The following is a 14101-nucleotide window of genomic DNA, read 5'->3' on the forward strand; positions in this document are numbered from 1 at the left end:
ATTTTAAAATATTAAAAAGAGGCAGGATAGAATATTTCCCCCAAAGGAGAAATGGAAAAGATCTTAATAAAGGCAGAAACCAGCCCCAGTCTTCCTGCCATAGGAAAACAGCCTCAAGCAGAAGCTTGAAGAGGCTGGTCTTCTGGAATGTAGATTTTGTATCCATTTAGAAAGACTGGGCCAATCTATCCATAGGCAAAGAGACTCCAAATAAGGAATGGAATTAGGCAAACTGACAATAATAGCTTAGACAAACCTAGGATTTGCATTTCCTTTTGCCTGTAGAGCCAGCCATGACCCAAGGAAATCTGACAGCAGCCATTAAAATATTAAAGGACACATTCTTACACAGGAAGAGCCATCTCAATCACAAAGCCCCAAAAAATTTATAAAAGCCCATCTATCTCAATCCCATTTAGTGAGCCACCCCAGAAATATGCTGCTGTCACTAAAGTTTCTTTCCTACAGCCTGCGTCTTTCTCCAGGCTTGGAACCAGACCGGATTTTTCTTCCAGCACTAGTCACTCTAGTACATAGATATTTTTCTATCAGAGTTCATATGCAAGGAATAGAAATGATAGGAATGATAAACGGTTCAATAGTTAATTAAAAAGATTCAGATTTGCTATTCAATGCTCGTTGAAACCCAAAGTGGTATACAGTTATATGCTATAAACCCAAAGCTGGCTGAGGAACTCTGGGAGTTGAAGTCCACAAGTCTTAAAGGGACCAAGGTTGGAGACTCCTGCTATAACATAGTTAATCTGAACCCATTTTCTGCCCCAAAAACAAAAGTCCCAAAGCACAAAATATACAATTAAGTCACTTTTGTCACAGGCAGAATGTTGGGTTACCACTTTTTTCCTTCCCCAGCTTGGACTACAGTACAGCTTTCATCCTCCCCCAAACCATCACATCTAGCATGCCCAGTTAGGAAAATGCTGTCCTAATGTAATCTTCTGCCAAAATTTCCCTTCCCCACAAGCAACAAACTTTTAAATAAGAAATTAAAAGTATTTTATTATTTTGGAAAAATCAAGAACAAACAAAACATAGGAAGAGCATTTAAGTTAGAAGAAGAGACAGATTGATATAATCTGATGTTCTTCAGTGGATGGGTAACCATGTTACTTCACCAAAACAAGAAGAGCGTGTGCGAAGATCTGGAGTGTTGCGGCGATAGCCATATCGGCCGTTCCAACCTGTTGCTGGCTTTGTACCCATCAAATATAGATGGTGACCAGCCACTTGCTCAGGAGAGTGACCTGTATAAAAATAAATAGTAAAGATCATCAAAAATACGTTGAATAACTATTTTGGAAAATACAACCTGTATTCAAAAAAACCCCATTTTTATTACAGTATTTATCTCTTAATGCTTTTTCTTCAATAGCTGACTTGTTTTTCTTTTACTTTGTACAACCTAACTGCCCTATCAGCAATGGATTATTATACCCTAAATATCTACTCCCCCCACCATTTCCACTCTATAATCTCTCCAAAATACTTTGAAAATCACAAGTTAAATTTCATTTCTGTGGCCTTCAATGGGAGAACCTCCAGAGATGATTATGATTAATCAGTGTTCTTCTCCACCCAACCCAAAAACAAAGAACATTGCTCCATGTCCTACCAGCCACAGCAGTTCTCATAACAAATGTCATCTTGATCCACATAAATGATAAGTATATTACCAGCCTATTCTTCAATTCACATTTTAATTTCATGCTCTGTGAATTTGGCTCCCTATGTGTAAAATAAATAAGTGGAGGAGTATCAAGGTGGAGACCTAACAAGCTTTAAATGTATTCTTAAATTATTATATTTAAGAGCCCATATGAGTTATGACAGGAAAACTGGGATGGAATATAGTGAGGGGGATTCCTAGGAGGGAGGAAGTGTATTCTAAAGGAATAAGAAGCAACTCAGCCTAGATATTGTATGTGAAATGATGAGAGTGAAGAAGTCCCTCCCTAATGGTTCACAGAGTATATTGTAGATGCAAATAGTCTTCAGTCTAACAAGGTTTTGTATATAGGTATGAAACAAAAAACTCAGCTTGGAAAAAAATGGCTATGTGTTATTCTTAATTTTGAGCCTGACATAAAGCATAGTACATGTAATTTGCTTTACTTGCCACCAGGAACTTTATTAGTTTCAACCATTTTTAATCACTCATTGTTTACAGCAGGAGTCCCCAACTCCCAGTCTGTGGATCAGTACCGTTGGGAACCAGGCCTTGCAAGCGGTGTGCGAGCATGTGCAAAGCTTCATTGTGCATGTGCGACATACCACATATGGTTTGCGTGTGTGAAACCATCCTCCCTCCCCTGCTGCTACCACTGCCAATCCATGAAGCCAGAAAGGTTGGGGACCACTGGTTTAGAAAATCAATCAAATATGGTAAAAATTCTATAATAAATCTTAAACTTATGTATAAAACTTATTTCTAAATAACATCAATAATCCTCAGTAAGAATATATGGAATAGCAGCTTTCAATTTATTCTGTCCAATTCTGGGCAGAGTCATTAATATATTAATACAATAACAAACAGGTACGTGTGATTTTTTTGTGATCACATATTATTAATTTTAAGAACATTATGTATCTTGTTTTTTCCCTTGTTCCTAGAAAAATATCGAGAAGTTTTACAGAGTCAAGAGCACAATTAATGTAGCATTCATTTTCAAAATTCGTTTAGTCAGAAACTCGAAGTCTCATCTTTTAAAAATCCTACTCTACAGCCCTCAGTGACATGAGTGAAAAGGAGGCAAAGTGGGACATTGGCTTATACAGTTGGACTTGTATAAGCCAATGTCTTGTATAATGACTTGTATAAGCCAATAATTCCTCTGGGGATAATGCTTTAAGCCAGAGAACCTTAGGAAGGCTCAGTGATTTTGGGGAATGTCTACGCCTAGGGTTTGCTTGTTTTTTGGGGCTTTCTTTTTTTAAAAAATAGACAAAGTGGTATCACTCAAAATTTGCTATGTTCATTCAAACAGTATGTTCATACTTTGTTCATGCAAACAAATGGCTAGTCCAGGAAAAGCTGGATAAGTTTTTGTCACCAAAGGGGGCACACTATCAAAACTTCCTCCGTTTTGTTCCTTTTCTTGCTGATATAAGCCTTCAGCAGGCAACTGTGGTTCCAGGGCATAAAAGAATTCCTATCATATACAGATTAACATTTAAGTTTCATTTGCAAGGGAGGAAATTGTTCAAATTTGATTTTCATTTTAAGGAGTTATGATATTGTATCTTCCTTAAGCCACAAGAGTCTTCTGTTCCTAATACTATTTGGACTGTCTTCCTATTACTAATCTGTTTGGCATGCCCACTGCTTATTTTAAACATGGAGTTTAATTTAATATATATTTAATTTAATATATATTTATTAAAACATCTAAATAGCTTTCACTTGTGCCATGAAATGTAGTTTCAATAAGACATTATCATAGTTCCTGAATCACTTTAAAAGTTTGGAAGATAAATAATTACTGGTGAAATGAAAGATAGAGAAAGAGATGGGTACAGCACTTCATTCACCTGCTCCTGCCCAGTTTCTCCTGTTCAAATACCTCTGGCCTGGCCCATAGATATGGAAATAGTCCACTATCCACCCATCCCTAGAGGTTCCACCACGAGTCTGTCAAACAAAAGAAAAATGAAGCCCAATTAATTCAGTTTAAAAACAAATGAATATGCACGGATGGTAGATACAGAGTATGAGAAAGAGGAAACTGGTTTTAATTTTTATCATTATGGAATATTTTTTGTTTTTCTTAAATATGATGCAATGAGAAATGTCTACAGTGAGATCATAAAGAGAGTTGTGACATCAAGCCTGAAGACCAAACATTCCAGGAAAAGAAAATCTAAATATTGGAAGCATGATACATTTACACTTACCGGTAATAGCTTTCTAAAGCGAGTGTAATGAACAAAATATCAGTCTGGGCCAATTTCTGTCCAAGGAACAGAATGTTGTTGCCCACAATTTCCCATTTCTCTTCTAAAAAAAAATCAAGCAGCTCTGTGCAAGAGTACATAAAAGAGGAATATTCTGTACTAAAATTTAGAAGGAACCAGCATCTGATAATTTGGAAGCATAAAGTTTTTAATTGGACTTTCCCCATATTTAATACAGGTTATCTTTATACCTTCTAGACTAGATGTAAGGCAGATTGTATTGTTATTTTAGACACGTACGTAAGTTTATTATTTGGGGAAAAAAAATTTTAGTTGGGGAATGTGTTACTCTGGATTATCAGAGTAACAGGCCAATATTTTGCAATCAGAGCCATATTTCTTATGTTGATTGCCAAGGCAATAATATAAAAGCTGTATTTTCAGAGGTTTCGTTTTGGTTTTTAGGTACTCTTTTGGGTAGAGTTCTACTTTAAATATATTGAAAGTAAAGGTAAAGCTTTCCTCTGTCTAGTCCTGTCTTAACTCTAGGCTTGGTGCTTATCTCCATTAATGTTATCCAAAAAAACTTCCGTGGTCATATAGCTAGCATGACTATACACCGAGGTGTATGGAATGCTGTTACCTTCCCACCAAAGTAGTATTTATCTACTTGCATTTGCATACTTTCAAACTGCTAGGTTGGCAGGAGATGGGGCAAGAATAGCAGCTCACTTTGTCACATAGTGCTTGGGTCTCAAACTGCCAACAGTTCGACAAGCCCAATATCTTAATGCCCCACCTCCTTTAAATATATTAAGCCATTCAAATATTTTATGTATCCTTACTTGATCAATTTCCCAGAGGAATGTATTGAAAAATTGATTTCAGCAAGTTTTAAAATATCACACTATCTACAAGTCATAAGAACCTGGACCATAGTCTAGCATATTAAATTGCATTAAGTTGTATCTCCTAGTCCTGCTGCTCATCTACTCCATTGATTTCCATTTCAAGTTTCAAATGCCATTACCTGCTCCGTCTTTTTTAGCAGTGATTTGACCACTGGAGATGAGAAATAGCTAGCAGCATGGATATCTAATTGAGCATTATATGGTGGCAATGCAGACCACAGCTTGGGCAGAATGTGAGCATAGCTGCTACCAATGGTATCCACTGCCACACCATCAAGGATGAATTCCTTTTGCTTTTGTAGACATCTCCGTGTAATACAAGTCATGATTAGCACAAGAGAAAAAGCCGACTGTCACACTAAACTACTAATCTCTCGCATCATACCACACCATATATATATGCTACCTCTCTCCTAGCAACTCTCATTATTACCCTACTAGAGTCTCTGTGATGTTATCAAGGGACAATTGTTCCCTAACAACCTGAAGCTGGCATACCTTTTTCATTTCTGCAGTTTAGTAGAGTTCACTCAATATTAACCCTTAGTTTTATATTTGTATTAATCTACCATAGTTCCTGCACCACAGAAAACTTTAAAAAAAATGGCTAATCTACATTTAAGTAACATACTTAATTTTTTTTTTCATACAACATACAACTTGCCCTTCTGCTTTGAGAATTTCCTTTAGTGCTGTGCAGCTCACAATTTCCGATACATGAACTGTAATGCAAGACACAATCTTTTTAGACGTATTTATGAAACAAAGTAGTATTGTAGCCTAAAAGAAATGAATAACCAGTTCCATGTTTCATAGACTTCATTCATGTCAGTGAAATTGCTGTCAGATTTTAAGTTCCCACTTTTGAATTAAATAGCGTAAATGGTGCATAGAGAAAAGTACATACCTTTCTGAATTATTGCCAGATTCATATATTGCCGATTGCAATTCAAATTAGGTATTCTGTCTTTTAAAACACTCCAAAGATTATGCACTGTATAGTGCGATAATTATGTTTTATGAACATAACAATATTACAATTACAATACAATTTATGGTTGTATTGTCCTATGCTGGTTAATTGTTCAATTTTTTTTAAAAAGGTCACATGGGTGTATCTTTGTTAAGCTTTCTTTCATTTAATTTGCTCAAATGATACAATCTGCTCAACTTTACTCAGTGGGAAAGGCAGGGCAAAAGACAGCCCAACCAGCATGTCATTTACTATCCTGCATAACCTGGGGATATTCCTAGCACAAAAATGTACTATATTCAGCTGGGGCATGAGGGCCTTTAGTGAAATCAGTGTTACTGACATACATGTAACATAATGTAAATTACTTAGTAGAATTCTATATATTTATAATTTTAAAAATATATTGTTATACTTTATGGCAATTAAAAAACATCCAAAAGGAGTTAGCAAATCATTGGACAACCACAGAGCAAATAACTCTGGTATCTCCTTTTGTACATAGTCATAGTTACAGTATACCTCTTCTGTGTTTTGAATAATATTATACAAATATGGTTCCCCTTCACCTATTTCTAACCTTACAACTTTTTAAAAGATGGAATTAAGGCTATCCACTGACCCAAGAAATCTTAATATACAGCAAAAATGAATTTGCACCAAGATTTATTAAAACAGCACATCAAAGAGTATGAGTGTTTTTCTGATTAAATATTCTGTCACATCCATATCCAAGCTAATTCAGCATGTCTGTTTCTTTCCTTCCCTATAATACGGAAGATATTCACACCACAAAACTTTGAGCCAATCACTTTTATTTGATTTTTACAAAGAACAAATATATTTATGCAATACTGCCAGCATTGGAAGCAATTCTGGGCCATAGATCTGCACACTCTTTGGCTACAGGGCCTGTGATAGCAGAGCCTGGAAAAACAAACAAACCAGAAGTATTACTTAGCAGCAGCACCATCATAAAAACAAATATCTACATTTATGATCAACTGGAAATACCTTGACTTTTTTTCATGAAACAGAATGATTCATGTGGTTTTGATTAGAAAAGTATCATGAAGAGTTTACTACAATCATAAACTAAAATATTGTAGTTTGCCGCAAAAGAAATTGTAAACTTCTATTTTTTCTTTTTAATTCTTTCTACACTTTTGCTTTCCTTGTTTTCTTTCTTTGTTGCTTGCTTCTGCTCTTTATTAGTTTGTGCTAGTTTTGTAAAACTTTAATGAGTGCTCAAGACATTTTAATAAGTCATTCTACAGCAATAAGACCATTCCAGAGGACTAGCTTCACTGTGAATTACAATTCTAACTCACAGCAATAAGCTATTAATAATACAGACTGAATATTTCTGCAAGAAGCAAAATATGTTCTTTTTAATTTTGTGGTCCCATCAGCAGCAATACCTTTCATTTCTCCTTTGTTGTTTACTATCACTCCTGCATTGTCTTCAAAATATAAGAATACGCCATCTTTTCTCCTGTATGATTTCCGTTGACGAATCACAACTGCTGGATGCACTATGAAAAAGTTCAAAATCAGTAGTTTAGTATGCAATACCTAAATTTGAAATCAATTTCTTTAGAGTTGTTATAAAACAGGACATTTTGCAACTGAAAACGATTAAATCAACCTTATTAAAATGAAGATCCTGGCAGCATAAATATAAACTATAAAACCCTAAATCCATGTATGTCAGAAAAATTAGAACGAAAACATGCTCTGGGTAGTATTAAATTCTTTATGATTTACTGGTATCACAACAGTTAAGTATGTGCTTACACCATTTAATTAACAGCACTTCAAAAATACTCGCTCTGGAGAGATCATCTCTTAGGCCTCTAGCTATGATTCTGGTGCTCAAATAAGATTTCTAATAGACAGAACTTTAAAGTGTATGATTTTATTTTATTATAAAACGTTCACCTTTTGGGTGGAAATTGGAAAAAAAATAGTCTTTCATATTCTGAAAACTGAGTGTTATTGTTTGAGGAAGATAGATAGAATACATATGCATCACTACAGTATTTCTGGCCTTAATTATATTCTATTCTGGCCTAAATTAATGTACTCTTCTAAAATAAAACCCAAACTAGATATATTAGTCTAAAAATGAATTTCCCAAAGGAGAAATGTTTTTTCAGAATATATGAATTTAGAAGATGGAAACACAAAAATCCAATTTATAAATTAATTTAAGATAAACCTAAACTAGATTCCATCCAATGTTAATCATTTAGCGCAAAAACACTTTAGTTAAGACACAACTAATGTAGATCACATCAATATATCTACCACAAGGATCACTGTGTCCAACTGTCTTAACTTTACTTTTAATGCTGAAAATGTTAGGTAAGTAATGACTAGTTGATCGTAACCATCGTTTCTTCCAACAGCTTTTCTCTTACAGTCCCAAAGTAGTAACAAGATTGTAAATCAGTGCATCTTGTTTATTATATCACTCACCCTTCTTTCTCAGCTCTGGCTTGCCTTTCTTGACAGTAGCCATTACCATGTCCCCCACACCTGCAGCTGGCAGTCTATTCAGACGCCCCTTAATTCCTTTCACTGAGATTATGTACAGATTCTTGGCTCCTGTGAAATAAAGGAATTATTGCTGTTAACGAATACTTTGTATCAAAGTTATAAAGACTTCTCGTATTTTTTGTTACATTACCGATTGAGGAATATCAGCACAAGCTGCAACCTCACCCAAAAGTAATGCTGTTTCTTTACCCTTGCACGACAACTCCCTGGGTCATTGGAAAACAGACCCAGCAAGTGCTTTTTGAAGGGAAAAACCCATTGCTTCTAGTCTGCATCATTTGTTCTTTTAGCATGACTGCAATGGTACACAACTGAACTTACTAGGATTTTTTTCAGATGAACTGGATAAGGATAATGTCAGAGTATCTCCTGTTAAGATTCTGAACTGCAAAAAGTTAATTCAGGGAATGAAAACCTTTAATATGTATTAGAAGGGAGGTAATAATTTAAGATGTATGTATGTATGTATGTATGTATGTATATGGCAATTTAAAAATGTCAAAACTCCTGCCTGTTTTATTTGTCCCATTACTATGCTGTCATAATCAAACTTTCTCAATTTTTATGTATAAGGCTGGTGCCCTCGCTCTTGTACAGAAGACAGCAGCTTGTGGATTTGTTGTTTTGATACCTACTACCCTTTCCTCAGTGTAAGAAATTAACTCTCACAAGTATTAGCCAGTATATTTTCCACTAGAATAAAGCACCCAAATATCATCCAACCCAAATTTAATCACATTCTGAATTATTTTCATTCTATGGAGATTAAAAATCTACAAAAATTTATTTTAATCTAAGAAAAATGTTTAGTGATCTAGATTTTGTAGTAAATAATTGAACTAACGAATGTTTCTTAATTTATGTACTACATTGTTTACCACCTAGGGTGTTTCATGATGAACAGAAGCTCCATCCAATTCCAGAAATACCTTCCATTATCCCAAAGTAGAGGAAGCATTAAATATGATCTCCTACCATGAATGTTACAATTGTCCACAAAGCTTAAATATTTACCAATCCAACATTCAGGAGACTGATATTAGAACTAGCATTTCCCACCTACTTCAGGACTGATTATGTTGTTTAATCAAGGAATTGAAAGAACTCTGTTGCCTGTAAGCTGCTCTTGGGAGCTCTTTTGGCTAAAGATCAGTTTAAAAGTGCTTTAAGAAAACTCCCAGACTTGCTGCCCATAATTATTTATTCAAATTAACCCAATTAAGACATACCTGTATTATCCGCACAGTTGATCACAGCTCCCACTGGGAGACCAAGTGAAATGCGAAATTTCGCACCAGACGAACCACCACGTCCTATTAAAAAGGCATAGGATGAAGAATGTTTTATTAAAGCAATAAAAAATATGCCAATACCTACCAACTTTTTTTTGATTTTTGAGTCTTCAAATCAGGTAAATTTCCCCCTCACTAAAAAATCACTATTTTCCATATTGTGGAATTGTTGTTCTAATAGTTTGAAAAAGTCCATTATTCGGAGCTAAGCAATTAACTCTACTGATTTATGAAGCCCCTCCGATCTCCATACCGTGATTTTTTAAAAAAAAAAAAGGGGGGGGAGTTGCATATCCCTCATCACCCAAATGGGCAAGCATAAATAATTCATTTTGTCCTCTCAAAGATCTAAAGCAGAGTTTCTCAACCGTGGCAACTTTTAAGACGTATGGACTGCAACTTTCCATTGGGGAACTCGACATATCTTAAAAGTTGCTAGTTGTGATATATTAAATATGGAACTACAATAGAAATAAAAAGGGGACGATGATAAAAGTACGCCGTCTGGAAAAGATCATGCCGCAAATATTATTATAGTAAAATCTTACTAAAGCAGCTGAAGTTACAACTGCACTGCTTTCCAATCAACTTCTCACCTTCCCGCCCTGAATGGTTTCCTCAAATCCCACGAACCAAAAAATATTGTTTTTGAGCTGGGTGGTCAAAAATGTTCATCTCGTCAGAGACCTAATTTTCACCCATCAGTAATCCCAATAGAGCGAGCCTAATATCTTCCCAAACAAGAGCGATGAAGGAGGATTTCCTTCCAGACCATCTCGCGGTTTAACAGGCCTTACCTCGCTTAGACATCTTGCTCAGGAGGTGGGGAAAAAAAAGAGAAAGACAGCGCAAGGCTTGCCGGGATAACTAATACGTTTTCAAAGTCCCGTGTCACGTGAAGCGACCTTATCATGTGAATGCCGGAAACGGATATAACATGAACCCTACTTTTTTTTTTTTATGGCTAAAGTAGTATTCTGTTAAAGGTGAATTTAGTCAGAGTGCTTTAGCCGTTTTTTAAAAAAGGTTGACTTTGTAGTTTAAGTCTGTACATGTTTATTCAAAGAAACGTCCTCTTTAAATACTTTTAGTTCATCTACCCCGTAGGGCGATTCTGAACTTGTATTCCCATATAACCGAACTTAATTTTATTTTAAAAAGAATATTCAAACTCAGTCGGTCATTTTAAAATACTGAATCCTAATTATTCGAATCCTGATAAAAGTTATCCTAAACAATGTGGCTTTAATTCGAGTTAGCATTTATAGTGCCAAAAAGAGTACCTAAGCTAATATTTTGCAAAAATATAAGGAACACTATGACAGCTTTAAGATCAACGATACTGCTATTGTACAAAATTTAACATTTTGAAAGTGAAATGAGGAACAGGAAATAATATTTAAGGAAAAAATAAGGCAGGTTAACTGAAGTGTTGACCAATATTTGAACAGCAATTTAGGCACTATTAAACTGCTGCTTGAAACAAATTGCATTGGTTCAGACTCTTGGGTTGAATTTGTGTAACAAAATAAGCTAAATGTGATTGAGTAATTTGTAGTTCAGTATGTTACGAAACATGTACAATAATTTTTATTTTTTATCTGTTATATTATTTCCTCTTTTTCTTCCCCAATCCAACAATAGCTGTACAAATTATATTATCAGGACTACACTTGAAAATTCGAGGAGGATTTGAGGCTGATGTTTTTGATGGATTTTTAGAAGCATCTGAGGAGGATCATGACCAGGGTGTTTAGATGAGGGAATAGAAGGGGAACTCGTCAGATCTCGTCAGATGACACTAAACTGGCAGGAATAGCCAACATCCCAGAACATAGGCTCAAGATCCAGATGGATCTTGACAGACTTTAATACTGGGTCCTATCTAACAAAATAAAATCCAATGTAGAGAAAAGTAAGGTTTTATACTTAGGCAAGAAAAACCAAATGTATAGGTACAGATTGGGTGAAACTTGGCTTAATAAAAGTAACTGCAAGAGGGATCTTGGAGTCCTAGTAGACAGCCACGTAATATGAGCTAGCAGTGTTCCGCAGCTGTCAAAAAAGCCAATACATTAACAGAAGGATTGAATCAGGATCATGTAAAAAATTAGTGCTGCTAAAAATATGTTGGGACTCTGGAAAGAGTGCAGAAAGGAACAACAAGCTTATTAGTATGCTGGAAGCTAGAACATATGAAGAACAATGCTGCCACAAAGAAGAGGGAGTCAGCCTATTCTTCAAAGCACCTGAAGGCAAAACCAGAGGCGATGGATGAAAACTAATCAAGGAGAGAAGCAACCTAGAACTAAGGAGAAATTTCTTGTGAAAGTGTATTGGTTTGCCTTCAGAAGTTGTGGGTGATCCATCACTAGAGGTTTTTAAAAAAGAGATTGGATATCCATTGGTCTAAAGAGTCTTGCTTGAGCAGGGGATTGGACTAGAAAATCTCCAAGGTCTATTATTCTGTTATAATGAAGATGTAAATTGCAGTAAGTGTATTACTGGTTGTTAAAAGACTGTCAAAGTCCATACTTTCCATGTATGTTGAACTACATACATGAAATCATAACCATAATTTCCATTTGCTATGCTGGTAGAGATTACTATAGCCAACATTTTCTTTGTAGATTATTTTTACAATATAATGCCGAATGCTATATGGAATCTTATGCCCTCCTTTTATATGTTTAATGAGCTTTTCAATCCAGCAATCAGTACAAGTTCTCAGATTCAGTCTCAGGAAATTACAATTTAAATGGTTGCCTTTCCTGAATAGTCAAAATCAAACATATTTAAAACACTAAAATATATAAGTTTTTCCTATCATCACTAAGCAGAAAAAAAAATCACTTCTATATATTAGTGACCGAAGTGAAAGCAAGAATTTTTCAGACAAAAAATGCAAACGCCAAAACAAATTGTTTATATTAATGGGTGGATTGTTTCCAAATACTAATTAACAGGATTCAAAATCTTCCTATTGTAAAAACAGGGCTAGTTTCTCTTCTCTCTTTTGAAGAGAAACGGTAGCAAGCGAAAAATAAGCCAAGGGGGTATAGCTCAGTGGCAGAGCATTTGACTGCAGATCAAGAGGTCCCTGGTTCAAATCCGGGTGCCCCCTCAATATTTTTTTTTTTGTTCAAAATTCAAAGCAAGCAGTAATATTCACCGACCGGAATTTAGGAACAACGCAGAAGCAATTTATAAAACATATAACAATTTATTTATCTACATTATGTGCATACATGAAACTAATTTACGCAAATTGCGTAACGGGAATCTCGGCAGCACCGTATACGAGCAGCTCTAAGTTCTTTAAAACCACCAATCAAACTCGAACAAATCGTTTTTAATTTACATAATTACAAAATCGCCGGGATCTATATATATCTCAATATCACTAATCCGGATGCAAGAGACCCCACGTGCAGTTCTGTCATGCTAAGGATAAAATCAGCTCCGCTCAATGAATTACATATCGGCGTTTTTGAATCTGAACAATCATAGGATGTGTGGAATTCCATATTCGACATGGCTGGAGGATTCTGGGAGTTGAAGTACAGGAAACGTCTTAAAATTGCTCGGGTTCTGAAACGCTGCAGGAAGCCTTCCGACCCGCTTCCGAAGCCAGGGTTGCCTCGCGCAGCACACTCACGTGCTCCTCCGCCGCGGGCAACGATTGGTCGATCCAGTCCATGTGGTTGGGGAAGTGGCAGGCACGCCGCGCGACTCACCAAGAGCAGCAGCGCCGCCGTCCTGCAAAAATGGGGGCGGAGCTGATGAACCAAGCCCCGCCCTTCCTACGCCACCACTGTTTTGTCCTCCTTCCTGATTATGAGTGGAAGCTCCTGACGTACTATTTTTATTTTAAATCTGAAAAGGTATTAAAGGAATAAGTTAAATTGTGAAGACAGAGGGACATGATCAAAGTATATATGTGTATTTTAAAATGTAACAATTGCATGCAGTTTAATTCACAACTATAGATAGTTCTCGATGTATGACCACAATTGATCCCAAATTTCTGTTGCTAAGCGAGACAGTTGTTAAGTGAATTCCCCCCCTCCAATTTTATGATATTCTTGCCACAGTGGTTAAATGGATAGCTGCAGCTGTTAAATTAGTAATAATTAGTAATTATTAAATTAGTAATAAATTAGTAATAATAATGCAGCTGTTAAATTAGTAAAGTGAATCTGGATTCCATATTGACTTTCAGGTCATAAAAGATGATCACATAACCCCAGGACACCACAACTATCATAAATACGAGCCAGTTGCTAAGCATCCAAATTTTGATAATGTGACCATGGGTAATGCTGCAAAGGTCATAACAGAAAAATGGTCGTAAGTCACTTTTTTCACTGCTGTTGTGGGTTTGAATGGTTTCTAAATAAAAGGTTAAGTCGAAGACTACTTGTAATTGAAAGGAATAATACTAATAT

At 35.7% G+C, this 14101-nt stretch overlaps 2 protein-coding genes and 2 non-coding genes across 4 annotated transcripts; 1 reads left to right on the forward strand and 3 right to left on the reverse strand.

Moving 5' to 3' along the window:
* Positions 1–1069: 1069 nt before the first annotated feature.
* Positions 1070–6455, reverse strand: SPMAP1 (sperm microtubule associated protein 1). Its single transcript, XM_058183409.1, has 3 exons — positions 4946–6455; positions 3553–3652; positions 1070–1265 (listed from the first exon to the last, which is right to left on the reverse strand). Exons 1-3 carry the CDS (start codon positions 5150–5152, stop codon positions 1108–1110), a joined length of 465 nt encoding a protein of 154 aa, XP_058039392.1. The 5' UTR covers positions 5153–6455; the 3' UTR covers positions 1070–1107.
* Positions 6456–6597: 142 nt separating this feature from the next.
* RPL23 (ribosomal protein L23) lies at positions 6598–10523 on the reverse strand. The gene is made up of 5 exons (XM_058183408.1): positions 10451–10523; positions 9591–9674; positions 8281–8409; positions 7221–7334; positions 6598–6726 (listed from the first exon to the last, which is right to left on the reverse strand). The coding sequence occupies exons 1-5, from the start codon at positions 10461–10463 to the stop codon at positions 6644–6646; spliced, it is 423 nt and encodes a 140-aa protein (XP_058039391.1). The 5' UTR covers positions 10464–10523; the 3' UTR covers positions 6598–6643.
* Positions 8478–8611, reverse strand: LOC131199008 (small nucleolar RNA SNORA21). Its single transcript, XR_009155245.1, has one exon. It is a non-coding gene; the product is annotated as a small nucleolar RNA SNORA21 (small nucleolar RNA).
* Positions 10524–12705: 2182 nt separating the features above from the next.
* TRNAC-GCA (transfer RNA cysteine (anticodon GCA)) lies at positions 12706–12777 on the forward strand. The gene has a single exon. It is a non-coding gene; the product is annotated as a tRNA-Cys (tRNA).
* Positions 12778–14101: the final 1324 nt, after the last annotated feature.

This window comes from Ahaetulla prasina, chromosome 4, assembly GCF_028640845.1.
Source record: "Ahaetulla prasina isolate Xishuangbanna chromosome 4, ASM2864084v1, whole genome shotgun sequence".
Classification (NCBI taxonomy): Eukaryota; Metazoa; Chordata; class Lepidosauria; order Squamata; family Colubridae; genus Ahaetulla; species Ahaetulla prasina.

Bases quoted from the DNA above. Each gene is read 5' to 3' on its own strand.
- SPMAP1 (XM_058183409.1), bottom strand. From the start codon at position 5,152: ATGACTTGTATTACACGGAGATGTCTACAAAAGCAAAAGGAATTCATC. The intron at 3,653-4,945 runs GTAATGGCATTT...TTTGTTTGACAG, and splicing joins TGCTAAAAAAGACGGAGCAG to ACTCGTGGTGGAACCTCTAG. The intron at 1,266-3,552 runs GTGAATGAAGTG...ATTTTTATACAG, and splicing joins GAGAAACTGGGCAGGAGCAG to GTCACTCTCCTGAGCAAGTG.
- RPL23 (XM_058183408.1), bottom strand. The intron at 8,410-9,590 runs GTATGTCTTAAT...TTTATTTCACAG, and splicing joins CAACTGTGCGGATAATACAG to GAGCCAAGAATCTGTACATA. The intron at 6,727-7,220 runs GTATTGCTGCTG...TTGTTTTTCCAG, and splicing joins CAACAAAGGAGAAATGAAAG to GCTCTGCTATCACAGGCCCT.